Source organism: Nicotiana tabacum, chromosome 6 (genome assembly GCF_000715075.1).
Source record: "Nicotiana tabacum cultivar K326 chromosome 6, ASM71507v2, whole genome shotgun sequence".
Taxonomy (NCBI): Eukaryota; Viridiplantae; Streptophyta; class Magnoliopsida; order Solanales; family Solanaceae; genus Nicotiana; species Nicotiana tabacum.
Window position 1 is genome coordinate 208,384,282 of NC_134085.1, and position 14,592 is coordinate 208,398,873.

General features: G+C 37.3%; 2 protein-coding genes across 3 annotated transcripts; both read right to left on the reverse strand.

Annotated features, from left to right (window-relative positions):
- Positions 1–257: 257 nt before the first annotated feature.
- Positions 258–8,098, reverse strand: LOC107789430 (uncharacterized). The gene is made up of 7 exons (XM_016611239.2): positions 7,962–8,098; positions 5,030–6,409; positions 3,473–3,688; positions 2,881–2,955; positions 2,709–2,768; positions 2,330–2,563; positions 258–730 (listed from the first exon to the last, which is right to left on the reverse strand). The coding sequence occupies exons 2-7, from the start codon at positions 6,393–6,395 to the stop codon at positions 507–509; spliced, it is 2,175 nt and encodes a 724-aa protein (XP_016466725.1). The 5' UTR covers positions 6,396–6,409; positions 7,962–8,098; the 3' UTR covers positions 258–506.
- A 2,208-nt stretch (positions 8,099–10,306) lies between these two features.
- LOC107789429 (uncharacterized) lies at positions 10,307–14,344 on the reverse strand. Of its 2 annotated transcripts, XM_016611236.2 has the most exons (8): positions 14,117–14,344; positions 13,946–14,011; positions 13,792–13,834; positions 13,609–13,663; positions 13,186–13,234; positions 12,758–12,825; positions 12,562–12,670; positions 10,307–10,718 (listed from the first exon to the last, which is right to left on the reverse strand). In XM_016611236.2, exons 1-8 carry the CDS (start codon positions 14,312–14,314, stop codon positions 10,605–10,607), a joined length of 702 nt encoding a protein of 233 aa, XP_016466722.2. In that variant the 5' UTR covers positions 14,315–14,344; the 3' UTR covers positions 10,307–10,604. The 2 variants fall into 2 exon arrangements, with proteins under 2 accessions (XP_016466722.2, XP_016466721.2); XM_016611235.2 differs by having other exon boundaries at positions 13,946–14,344.
- Positions 14,345–14,592: the final 248 nt, after the last annotated feature.

The window sequence follows — 14,592 nt, forward strand, 5'->3', positions numbered from 1 at the left end:
CCACCAAAATCCAGTGGTTGAAATCTAATGGATAGTACTCCCCATGAATAAATTAGAAGTCATTGTTGACGAGATTAGCTGTAACTTGGATACAACAACAACAACAACAACAAACCCCAGTATAATCCCAGTATAATCCCACAAATGAAATATGGGGAGGGAAGAGTGTACGCATGCCTTGCAACTACCTGATAAAGCTAGAGAGACAATTTTCGATAGACCCTCGACTCAAGAAAACAGCTGTAACTTGGATGTTCCAGTTTAATAGTTGTCATTCACAGGGGTCAAAAGCTCAGGTTCTATGTAACTTTACATAATGGGGATAATCTCTACCCATGGGGCTCTATTGTCACCACCTCCTATATGTACAGTTCCACGAACTATACCCTAATACTGTTCACACCCTTTACAAAAAGTTGGGAGCCCTTTCATTGTCTTTTGCAATGTCAAATTACAAAATTTAAGCCCCACTCCCGTCCCAAAAAAAATTGAGGAAACAGATCATATCATGTTTCACCTAAAGCGCAAGGAATGCAAGGAGGAATTTTTGACTGGTCTTCTGGGGTGATAATCTGCAGACAATGGTCATGAAATACGTGTCCACAGGGAAGAACAGCAACAGCTGGGGGAACAGCGGGCCGAGACACAGGGCCTTCGGGGTTGAATGCCACATCCCTCTTGCACAAAAGGCACTTCTCTCCAATGGGTTGTTGAGCCGATTCTTCAGAATCTGATAAAATTTTCCAACATTACAATGCTGTTTCAACAGTAACATTAAGCAGTAAAATGGGTACAATGACTGTAAGCAGGTGTGTGTATGGATGTCCACAATGCCTTGTTTCTATTACAAACATTCTATTCAAGGGTTCTCCTACAAACTTACAGTTCAAAAAAAAATTGATCTGTAGGTTTGCAAGAGAACCTTGAATAGAATGTTTGTAATAGAAACAAGGCATTGTAGACAGCCATATAGACAGCCTGATTGATAAACCATAGAAGAGAAATGACATAAAAATAGATGGTGGATTACATTACACACTCAGCACATTATACACCAAAGAGCTACACCCATACAGCACATATAATTGATTGACTATTATACATCAAAGAACAACACCCATATAGATCCGACATGATATGGGTGAGGACAGTGGCGGAGCCACGATTTTCACTAAGGGAAGTCAAAATATAAAGAAGTAAATACACGAAGAAGACAAGGGGATTCAACATATAAGTATATAAACATGAATAACAATTTTTACCTAAAAATTTCCGACGAAGGGACACCCCTTGGACAAGGGTGCCTCCGCCAGTGTGTGGGGAATACATACCAGATTTGCTCAATTCACATAGGGTGTGTTCCCCACAACTATAATGGAGAAACATAGGCTAGTTGTGTTTTTGTCGTCGTCGCCTTTTTTTTTGTGTGTGTGTATTCGCATAGAGTACTAGAAAACTATCATCTAATAAGATACACCTACGGGATAAGATATTAGATACTCCCACCATTTTAATTTATGTGAACCTATTTGACCGGTATAAGAAAAAGAGAAGACTTTTGAAACTTGTGGTTGTAAACATGCCATAACATTTCTGAGGTTATAAATATTTTGAAAGTGTACAACATGACTTATCATTTGTGTGGCTGTGAAAGCTTATCATTAAGTGTGATATTGAAATCCTAAATTAAAAGTTTCTATATTAGAAAGAGTTCATTCTTTTTTAAACCGACTAAAAAAAAAGTTCACATAAATTGAAAAGGATGGAGTATTTATTAAGAATATATTCAACAATGCCTTGGTTTAGTGACTTCTCTGTTTAACTACTAAAATATACTCCTATATCAAACTATACAATTATTAGCCTATCCCAGCTCCTAATCTTGAAATTTAGGTGATGATGACAAATCCAACTTCTAGATCTGTACCTTACTGTATACCTGCACATGGCTGGCCATGTAGCTGACGTCTATAGTCACATCTATGGTGTCAAAACTTGTAATTTACAGCGATATAGATGTCAGAAGAAATAGAGACACAACAGAGATACAGCACATCAACATGTATAATACAGCTAGATGACTGATCAAGTCAGAGCAGGAGAAGAAAACACTGACATCCTCCAGGATGAACTCGTGGAAATGCTAATGAACAATGTAGGTCGTGTACATTTCCGTGGTGAAGAAACAAATTGCGCATTGTTTCCGAGAGTTACAACACAAACCACATTACAATGGAAAGCACAAGAACCAGTATCTTGAAGATCAAAGACTAACAAATTAATTACACTTCAAAATTACAGAAAACAGATGTGTGATAGCTTGAGATACCTTGGCACTTTACATGCGTCAAAGGAAGAGAAGGAGAAGAGGCAGGAACTGGAGCATTAGAGCTCTGCCTCTGTGCTATCAACTGTTGATATCTATGTTGAGCCAATGTTCTCCTTCGCTGACACCTCGGAGCAATTGGAGGGGCTCCATTTGCTCTTCTTTTAAGGGAAACATGGGCATGAATATTCGATGCCTGAGGTGTTGCATCAACCTTTGAAATTGGAATGCCTTGACCTGGGTGTAGCAAATGTAACGAGCAAAAATCAGGAATCAGCATGTTTTGGCACTATAAAGTGCGCGCCACCAAAGATGCAAATGACAGACATTGTCAATAAAATAACCAACAAAGAGAATTCCTTAGAAAGGGTATGTGGCGTACCAGCATGATAGGGTAGTCCAGTAACATTATACTTAGCCGCTGAACCACCATGAGGCTGACCTAGACGACATCAGAACAATCTCTTCAGATGTTATGCAGAGGTCAGATCACTTTGAATACATAGAAAAACAAACTGGAGCATGTATCTGATATGAACAAAGTTAGCAGATACCCATAGCCAAAGGGGGGTGAAGAAGTCCAGTGGGGTGCATGGTAGGTCCATGATCTCGAGACTGATATGAGTTACCTACAAAATTATTGCCATCGAAAAAAACAAAAAATGAGAAAAGCATTAGACAAAAGGTAAATTGTAAACTCGAGCTGCACAATGTTCTGATCTCAAAGTTCCATGGATTCGCTAATGAGTACATATCCAATATGGACAGTGCAAGTATTTGCAGAAGGTGCATTTTCTTCTTCTGGTTTTAGTGTATTCTGAAGAATCCACACACAATACAACACCTGTTCAACATGGGTACGTCAAATCATATTAAAGATCCATCTAACACAGCCTAATCTGCCTCAGTATTTCAGCAAGTCCAAATAGCTATAAATGAAGTTCAACCGCTATGACTGATGGAAGCTATAAATCATCATCTGCCACATTATTTTTCCTCAGCAGTGCCTAACCAAAATTTTCATGGAAGCTTAATATATTTTTGGCATCTTTTTTTATCCGATAAACTCATTCTTAAAGAAGATATGATATCCTTTTTTTAGCAAATAAGTACAAGTGCATGCCACAATAGTTCAACATGATTTACCCTTTCTAATTTGCTGGATGCCTCCCATCCCGGGAAGAACACCTTCTCGAGTAGCTTGAGAAATAACCCCATCATTAAGCTGGACACCTAGCCTCTTAGGAAATAGATTGCCAGGGGCAGGTTGGATGCCACTCCATCCCGCAATATGAGCACCCATTCTTTCCGGAAATAGGTTATTACCCCAAGGATGCGGAAGATTAACCAATGATTGCTGACCTGAAGAAATTTGGTCATAACATTGTTACGTACCACAGTAAGTCAATAAGATTGCATTAGACAACTAGGCAATTTGTAGAATCCACAAGGACAAGTATAAAAATGTATGAGAGAAGCTAAAAAAGGTCATGCATGTAGCCGTGAGGACATATGCCCTTTACTAGATTGTACGCTTCTCTTCATGATTTTCACTTCAAGCCCATAGACCTTATCATATTTCGCGTATTTCACTTCATGAGCGAAGCCCTGCGCTTTAAAGAAGTATGCACTTCAAACAATGATGCATAGAGTGATTCCAGCAAGAAGTGATCAAACTAAAATTTGAAGGATTAATATATCCTTATCAAAAAAGGAGCTGAATTAATATAGAATAGTTCTATGCGGGGTGCAGAAATATTTATTTTAAATACAATATGATTATTATTTACCATAGTACTAAATTCGTATATGTTTCGTATTTTTTTGATTTATCTGTAAATTGTGTTCTTCACTTCAAGCTTTTTGCTTCAAGCCCAGACCTTGTCACCTTTTGCACTCTTTGCTTTTAGAAACACTTGGCATAACACCAATTACCGGGAAAATGAATTACTTAAATCTCTAGAATCTTGTAGAGGAGTTGATACCATGTGAAGAGTATTTTAAAAAGAGAGATAATACTTCTTATCAAATCGATGATTGACGATATATCAGTCAAGTAAATTTCACCTGTAAAATTTCTTTAAAATGAGGTAAATGGACTGCCCATAGTCATGTTTGTTTGGTTAAGGATGCAAAAACATATCCTAGGATTATCCTGGAAGCTGCCAACTTAGACCATATATGACAACAAAAACAACAAATTGAGCCAGTAGACCCATGAATATCTTAGGAATTCTGTCACGGTAAGCAGAAACGATCTCTTCTTGTTTTTGATAAACAGCTATTTCAGTTGTCATGCGCATACGGTAAAATCCCTCGCCTCAAAATAAAATTAATCATCCTTGAAAAGAAGAGAAGGGGAGCCTTGGAGCAACGGTAAAGTTGTCTCCGTGTGACCTATAGGTTGCAGATTCGAGCTGTGAAATCAGCCACGAATGCTTATATCAAGGTAGAAAGACTACGTCGCACCCCTTCCCCGTATCCCGTATCCTGCATGAACGCGGGATGCCTTGTGCAGCAGGCTGCTTATCCTAGAAAAGAAAGGTCATTGTCTACCATAATGATAAATTTCTACTAAAGAAAATAGGATCAAGAAATCCAGTCATAATCAACTGTCAGCATAAGCTATAGTGGTAAACTACAAAATGGATAACTTGATAACTGGTAAATTCAGGAAACAGAAATAGAAATTCATAAACACACCTAAATGGTCTTGCCTCACTCCGCTGCCACCATGACCGAGAATAAGAGGTTCCATGAAAGATTGGTTCCTGGATATGTTTGTGTAACAGTTACTCTGCTGCTTAATAGTTGGTTGAGCTGTTACCAAACCAGGTTGAGCAGATAAAGGAGCTGCTACCCAAACAGGTTGAGCAGATTCAGGAGCTGCCACCCAAACAGGTTGAGCAGATTCAGGAGCTGCCACCGTTCTAGCATATCCAAGATGAAGGGGTAATGTTGAACTGCTGCTAAATGGAAATGAAGGAGGAGGCAAACCACCTTGAACGCACTTGAAGGGATCAGGTTCAGAGAGTCTTAGATCAGCTTTACCAACAGCACCTAAGTTTGTGCTGTTAGAAGAATTAAGTCGCGTGTCTGGCGTTAAGTTAACACATGGAGGTGCAGTTATTCTAGAGCCTGGAGCAAGCACAATTTCATCATTGTTTGAAGAGCAGGTTGAAACACCGAAATTCCTGGCTGAATCTGGCAAACCACCACTATCACGATTGAAATTTGGAATACCACCAGGAACACCATGAGCTAAACTTGAGATATTTCTTTTCATTTGTTGGACATGAGAGTTGTTACTTTGTGACAAGACAGCTTCCCCCAGTCTGCTGCTGACCTCTTTGGCACTGAATCTAAACTTTGATCTATTATCTATGTTACTTCCTGTTCCAAGGGTCAGAAAACTACCATCAATGTTTTCTGGGGAAGAAAAAGGAACAGGATTGGCCTTGACATCATTATGAATTCCTATTCCACTAATACTTTTAGCAGTCTGCATGCTATACCTTATGTCAAAAGGAGTTCCACTTGCCTGCGAGCTATTTTGATTAATACCTGTGGCTTTCCCAGCCTTTTCAAAACATCCAGCTGCATTGCTTCGCATAGGAATAAAATTCATGCTGACCCCTGGATTCTGAATTCCCTTGGACAAGACAGCTTCATTCAAGAAACTATCGGAGGTCAGCATGTTGTTATTCATATTTGAATGGTATATCTCTGCTGCATTTCCCATGGAATTTGGCATTCCTGATGGAGCGGGAAAGCTGGGAGCAATATTTCTAACATTAGCCAAATTTGTTTCAAGCTGGTGATGATAGCTGTAGAGATTCTTCAAATTGGCCATCTGAAAGTTGTTCATCTCATTAACATTTCCTGGAAGAGGACGGGCCGCTGGCGGAGATACAAAAGGGAAGGATGTGACATTAGCCCCTGAACTGAACCCACCTTGGACAACACCGTTATAATCAACGGCTCCACTTTGTCTGATGCTGAGGGCAAGATCATCAAAAGCATGAAATGAAGTAGGGTCTGGCAAGTTCTCTGGTTTGTCACATCCCATTGAATAACTTGGATCTGATCAATTAAATCAAAAGGTAAGCTTGACTACTCCCATTCACATAACGACAACCACTTCATAAACTAGAGGAGACGACAAAGAGAAAGAAAAGCATAAAGCGATTATACTTAAATGTTCCTCAATTCTTCCTACCAACGCTACATCTATAATTGCACATAGATAGAAGCGAATTCAGGATTTGAACCTTATGAGTTTGAGTTCGGGATTCTACCACAACTCATTTGTTTTACTGGGTTCGAATCAATTATTTGCACATATCTTGTAAATTATTAAGAATATATGCAAGGCCCGAGCCAAAGCCAACGGGTTTAGATGATCCCCTAGATTGAATTCTACATCCACCCATGCACATAGAAAAAAGATCTTCTAAACTATTCTCGAGATTAGCTGATTGAAAATATTTTTCCATTGGGGGTGGGGGAGAGGTCCACTTTGGTGTCAAAGAACCTAGAGTATTTTGATGTGAGCAATTCGAAGAGCCAACTTACTTCCATTGTAGAAGGGTCAAATCAATCACATTTGCTTCCAATTGGCTCAAAAATAAAACTAATGAAACAGATTCAACAATATCAAAGTAATGCAATTACATCATAGTTGGAAGACCAATATGTGATACTATCACAAAATACTTGAGGAAAGCAAGTTTAACCATAATAATTTTTAACCATATAGATTCCACCGCTAATAAAGATAAGAACAATCACATTATCACCAGATTGGCACAGCAATAAAACAAGATGAACCAGCTGCGAATACACAGAAAATGAAATTACATCAAAGTTCACAGCCGAAAGGCCACAAAATGGGGACAAAATGCATAAAATACTAAAGAGAAACCGGAGAACAAAGACTGCCAAAACTCTTGAGCTATCTTCATTGATCAAGACTGAATTAAGTCTCCCTTTATATATTTTTTTGATTGATCGCTATTCAACACTGAGACATACGCGAAGCAAGTTTCTGATATGCCAATCGCGGAAACTAAAAGCTAACTACTTAGAGCAGTAGACTACATGTAATGTGATCCCAACCCCAGCCTCCAGGGACAAAAACAAATATAAATCACGAAGTTCTAGCATATCATCAAACGCCCAAATTACAACCAAAAAAAAGGGACCCACACGTACTAAAATCAACCTGTATGCATAACAAACAAACTATTCTATTGCCTGCTCTTGGGCGTTATAAACCCTAGATTCCATCACATGGCACTCAAGAATAGTGAAACCCAGAAAATGGAGAAAACAGACACCCATAAAATCCTCTTTGTTATTATGAGAACTCAATAACGGAAGGACAACCTTAATGAACAAACAACAAATACAAAAGTGGCAACTTGCAACAATCCAAACAGTACTACTGACTCTGCACCATAGGGAACTGATCGCAACACGTAATCTCCGTCACTAATTACAAACCCAACCCAACTCAACCAATATTCTTTTTTTTTTATAAAAAAATCAAAATTAAAACAAAAGATTTATTCAAAAGTTATGAAGATAGATGAAATCGATACGAGCTGGCCCATCGGCTTAGAAGAATTCGTACCGGTGATGATTTGTATCTGATCGGAGAAATTTTGGAAAGTAAGAAATTAGAGAGAGAGTGAGTGAGTGAGGGGGTTTTTAGAAAGAGAGAGTGGTGGTAGGGTGCGGTGTTTGGGGTTTGAGGGTGGTGTGTGCGTTTTGGCGCTTATAGGGGCTCTATATAAGAGTTTTTAAAGGCTTCGGTTGTGGGACCATTTGTTGTTTTGCTCTATGACACGTGGACTCGAAAAAGCTTACCTTGTGGCTTGAACTTCATAGCTGACGTGGCATCGTTTAATATACTTATGAGCTTTTCATCTTTCCAAGTTAAAATGAGAGGGTAGTTTTGGAGTTAGAAGCAAATTCGAATATAACATTGGCGTAATTAGAACGCTGACCTAGGTAATGCTGTTTAGACTGTCTATTGTTTTTAATTTAAGGCGTTTAAAATGTGAGTTGGAATAAATTGTAAATTAAAATTGATTAAATTATTAGTAAACAATTTGATCATAGCTAAGTTTAGAATTATCTTTGGTCAAAATGAACGAGTCAATTCGATCTAAATAGTTGGTACTAACCCTATAGTCTAGCTTAAATTCTTTTTGATCTCTTTATTTTTTCTTTTATAATTTGTTTACTTACTAACCAAATTAAGAAAGTCTTTTAGTTTGTTATCATGATTGTACTTAACCAGCCAAATTTTAAATACTTAGGGGGTGTTTGGCTAAGCTTATAAGCTGGTTAAATTGGCTTATAAGCACTTTTTGACTTATTTACGCGTTTGGTAAAATTAAAAGTGCTTATAAGTTAAGTGCTTATAAGCCAAAAATCATAAGTTGGTCTCCCCCAACTTATCAAATTTCAGCTTATAAGCACTTTAGGTTTACCAAAATATTTACTATTCTATTCCTAAAATACTTCTTTTTAAAACAAAACTCTTCGTATGCTAGTTCTTCAGTTGCTTATTATTAATTTCAGCACTTTTATCCAAACATGTAACTACTTATTTTTTAAATCAGCTTCAACACTTAAAAGTGCTTTTCAACACCTAATGCTTATCAGCTACTCTAAATCAGCTAAGTCAAACGGGCTCTTACTCCTCTGTTTCAAAAATAAAATCTTTTACTATTTGAATGTCAAACAAGATTATTTTTGACTATTTTTTATAAAAAAAAAAAAATATTTTAAATGGTTAATTATTGCAATTTATAGTACTTTTTATGTGATTTCTAAATATAAAAATTTTATTTCAAAAAATTTGGAGAATCTATATCCAACTTCACACTAAAAATTAATAAATTTAACTCACATACTCCGAAAAGGTTTTAACAAATTTAAACGGATGGAGTATGTTTTATGTTTTGATTAATCTTGTTATGAGTTGATTTAGGCACAATTTGAGCTAAGATAGACTGCCAAATTGACCTAAACTTTTAGACTGGCTAACTTGGAATAAGCTCAAATTGACCTTACGTTGCATAAATGTCTCACCCAATCCGCTTAATTTTGAACAAGTTGGACAAATTATAATTTTATGAGCTGAATTTGACAGCTTATTTTCGCTTCGTTCTAGCAGAAGGGTCACTTTTTTTTTCTTTTTTGTTGCTAAAGAAGGGTCACTAGATATACCATATCGGTCAAATTAATAGTTGGGTAGTTATGTGAGTGTCCTTTCGCATTATAATAATGGTTTAAAAGGAAGGGAAAAGAAGCAATTCTAGAGAAAGAACAAGAAAATCCAAAAGGAGATAAGACAAACACAAAGACAAAGTCTTTGGTCATGGCCCTACTTCACAAAAAAATGATTATCCATGGCACCGCACAAAGCGAATTAGGACACTATTACTATATTTACAATGTCAGCAGTGAGATGTCACAACCCTCGTGTCTATTTTACGTCCACTGTCAAGTCTCGTTGCTAAGGGAAGTGGGGGTTGAGTGGATTATCAAAACTATAGTGTAGATAACATCTTGTTTTTTCTAAGAGGTAAAATTCGCCGAGGTTTGATTTTTGGAAAAGATTTCAACCAAGTGGTTTTACTGGAAATAGTTGTTAAGACTAAAAAAGGCAAAAGAAGACAAGAAAGGTAGAGATTTCGCTTCAAACAGGAAAAAAGTAAAATTGAAAATCGTTAGGAATCTCAACAAATCCTGAACAAGAGACGTGTTTCTCTTTCTTCTCAACACAGGTAAGGGTACGAATAAATTGAGAGACCCCACAAAAATTAGGTCCCAACTCTGAAGTCCAGGTAGAGATTGCAATAAGATGGCGAATGATGTGCATTAATAGAATAAAAGCAATCTTGCGAGAGCAAAAAGGAATATTCATTAGAAAGCATAAATAAGAGAGAGCATAAGTGTCGCAACTTGTAAGTAGTAACCCGAATGTCCAGAGAGACTTGTACAAGTGGTTGAACTTACAAATCCATAATGTCCAAGTTAACAGAAACAAAATGCTAGATATCTTGTCTTTTCACAATGTGTTAAAGAATTTACTCCAAAAGAAATGGACTACACTCTAGAAAAAGAAGAAAGATATACTGAATATAGAAAGAGAGCAAAATTGGATATCATATTGCTATGTAGTTGAGTAACAAAGGCCTAACTTCGTCCCAAGACTATTATTAGCATCAAGCGCCATCTTATTGCAATCTCTACCTGGACTTCAGAGTTGGTTTAGATACTGCTGGCGCTTACGGAAGAAAATGCAGCCCAAGGATGCCAAAAGCCCCACGAGATAACCAGCTATAGCTCCATAAGTCACACAAATAGGCCATTCCTGCATGAAAATACCAATTGTCCATGAATCAGAACAAACAACTTACTAAAACATTTTCCAATCCCGTTGAGAGGTCCACAAAATAGAAAAAACCAATCTTTTCAGAAGCGCATAACCAAAATATAAAAAGTATGTCCGCTGCCACTTCTAAAACCTAGGGAGAGAAAATACATAGTTTGGAGGAATAAGCATTCAAGCACCAATGGAACCAGTGAGTCTCTAATAATCGTGGCCCTTTTAACTGGAAGAAAATGCAGATTAATCAAGCAAAGCTGCATGCACCAGCTACTAGTTGGCACATCTAAGATACAAAAAATTACCAAGAGATAACTGGAACTAAAACACAAATTGATATAACCAAATTTGACAAACTCTTGGTATAAAACTGCCTCCCTCTTTCTTTTTTCGCCTTAACTGCTATTGTTTCCATTTATCTAACACATATAAATGATGTAAGATTTGATAAAAAAAAATTTATTTCTCATCCGGTATCTGGTACCCACATTGGGGCCCGACAAATCCGGATTCGCGCCGGGAAGTCCCACATTGGGGGTAAAGCGCTCCCTAAAAAAGGCGACTCCATACCCAAGGGCTCGAACTCGAGACCTCTGGTTAAGGATGAAGGAGTACTTACCACTCCACCACAACCCTTGTTAGTTTGATAAATTTTTTGAGCGAGGAGCAACAACAACATACCCAGTATAAATGTTATTTTGATGGAAGATGCACTCATTTTGTGGCATAATTAATTAGCTTTTATTTTTATTTATACAAGCATACCGTAAGCAAGAAAAAGAAATCAAATTCCATATCTCTGTAATGGACGTGTATACTCACATGACAAAAACACAACAGGAGGGCTTAACACCAAAAGGTGAAACAACGTGACTGAAAAACAGATGATTTTGGGCGGGGTATCTTGGGAACTCCTTGAATCGGGATATAACACGAGCTGTTTTAGTTTATTAATAATCCTAGCATGGCACATGGAGATCTTGTTCACAAAGCACACTTAAAAGTGGTGCCCTTACTCGAGTGAAGAATTTTACAGATAGCAATGCAATCTGATCTCACCCCGGAAAAGAGGCCACAGAGTGCCGACCTTTTCTCTTCTCTCTTTTTGATCACTTTATCTTTTGCATTCATATTGATATAGCAGGATTTAATACCTTATTAAGGTAAATGATCTATTAGCTTAGTCTCTCTAAAAACATCATTTAGCAGATTTCCAGAGCAACATAAACAGGTTTCCAGCAGGTGTGTGTGTGTGTGTGTCTTCCATAAGGGTCACTGATACTAATCTGGGCACCGATGAAGTGGGGACCCTCTCCAAGGAAGCGTAAAAAGAATGGCAAGTAAACAGGACAAACAACTTCATATAACCCTCATGCTATCAAACAAATCCAAAGAGAGAGCACAAAAAAAGAGCTTCAATATTTGATTGATTTCTGTTCGTATCCACCCCTTGAAAAACTCTATTTTCTTCTAACTAAATGCACCACCACGGATAATTAGGATTGGATATCAGATGCTTTGCCTGTGTATCCTACTTTTATATGTGCAAGGTTCATTAAAGTGTGCAAGGTTCATTGAGGTGGCTCAATTTTTCTTAAAAAGAATAGAGAGAAGACTATTTTAAAAGAGAGTATAATATAAACAAGGGCATGCTGAGCAACTTATGTATATCTTTCTATTGCCAGACTATCAAAAGATTGTACGGTGGATTACTGAAGCTTTAGTGAATGCAATTAAGGCATTTGAAATTCAAAAAAAATTTGCACCATAAAATGGACTACAATCTCTATATCGTGAACCTTGAGTCCGTGACAATTAGGTAACATACCTGCCATGGGCTTTCCCAATCAAGTGGCATTGGCCAAGCACCAAACCACGCTCCAATAACAGCTCCATGAGCTGGTAGACAGATCATACAGTCTGTGGACCCATTTGTCCTGCAAGAACAAACATGCCAAATGAGCTCTAGCACAGCTCTTAGATATAAAATATTAAATGGCCAAGGATGACGAAATGGAAATTACTTTGTTTTAGCAAATACACGGTGCCAATCAGTCCATGATGAGCCGAAAACACAAGCTGCTGGTACAAACTGCCAAACCAACATTTATTAAATTTACTTATCCCAGAAAAGAATAGAAAATAAATAAAACAGCTAAACACCATAGGAGAAAAAAAGAACAAGGATAAAATATCAAAGCTACATCTCATTAATGTGTGATCTAAGTAGTCAAAGTATCCTATCATTTTGTCAGCTTTCTGAATGTGATAATTCCCAGGATTTCCCTGCTAACTTTTCTTTTCTTTTTTTCTCTTAAAGACTTCGACCAGATTTTCTGTAACCATGAGATGAATCCACTAAACTACAACTGTTGTAATATCCCCCTGTAGCTTATAAGCCAGAGAAATCTTTTCAAGCAGTAAATAGTACGTCTTAGTAGTTAATACTTACAGTGAGCAGTGACATCAAAAGAGACCAATTAAGGGTCTTGGGAAAACACCTGTGATAAGACAGGATCAAAGACTACTTAGCATAAGAACTACAGCATTTCAGAAGCTATAACAAAGAGAAAGTAACAGAAAACCATTATAATTCGTATTAACATAATCCCAGTTGAGGTTGGACAGGACAGGACAAAGTGACTCCTAATCGACAAAAGCTCAGACTGGAATCCGGTGTGAGAAATAAAAGCATCTTAATAGAATGTCTTAATTACTAATCTCTGGAGTTTTTGTGAAACCCAAAGAGCACTTAACATGCCTGATGATCAGGCAATGACATTGTCATCACATCTATTTTCCCATCCAACCTCAACTATGGCTTCAATTCAGTATCCTTATAAATGGCTCGAAGCACATGTACAGCATTACATACTCGAAACCAACAGGTGCTCCTAATATAGTAGCTCCCGCTGCATTTACTACGGCCCCTACAAACATGATATAACATAATTTACACATATTAATAGATAAACCTTTGACAAATAATATTGATAATATGTCTCAAAACCGCGGAGGCAAGTTTAGTAAGGAGAACATGTTTATAACAAAAACTAACCAGCAGGAAGCGCCAGTAGGCCTCGTCCTATAGCTTTGACGTACTGAGAGAAGCCAGAAATAATTCGAATCAAATTACAGCAAAAAGTGTGTAAAATGTAACTATTGAAATAAAAATTCAATAAAAAAGAAGTAGCAAATAGAATTAGAATTACAGAGCATTGGCTCCTATCGTGTCGAAGGTGACTGTAAAGAAGAATCACTATTGGAGCCACAAACACCTGAAAAACTAAATTCGAATCAAAATCAGGAACATGTAAAAAAGAAAATAAACAGGAAATGAATGTGAAGTATATTATAATGCTTGCGGATTGAGAGAAACAAACAGAAATCAAACGAAGCGTTTGCGATGGGTGAGTGATGAGATCGACGGCGTAGATGTGTTCAGCTACCCAGAAAGCTAAACCTAACCCTACTCCACAGATCAGATGCAGAATAAGAGCTTTCAATGGTGATACGGACATAAATATCGCATTTCCACCTTTTGGATCATCCTGCTGTTTCTTCTTCTTCATTTTGTCCATATTTTTCGTTCCTCAATTCTGGAATCGAATCAAAAGCCGTTCTGAAATTTAAATCATGAGAGTAATTTGGGCCTTATGTACGGGCCAAGTCTCAACCCTTAGCCCAACTACTCAGTCTTTATATTGGGCCTCTAATGTTTTAAGGGATTATTATACAAATAGTCGTCCAGATTTACTTATTTTTTTCTGGTCGATATACATAGATTATATATATAATTAATAATTATGCATACAGTGTACATGAATTTTACATATATTATATATTCTTCAGCTAAATT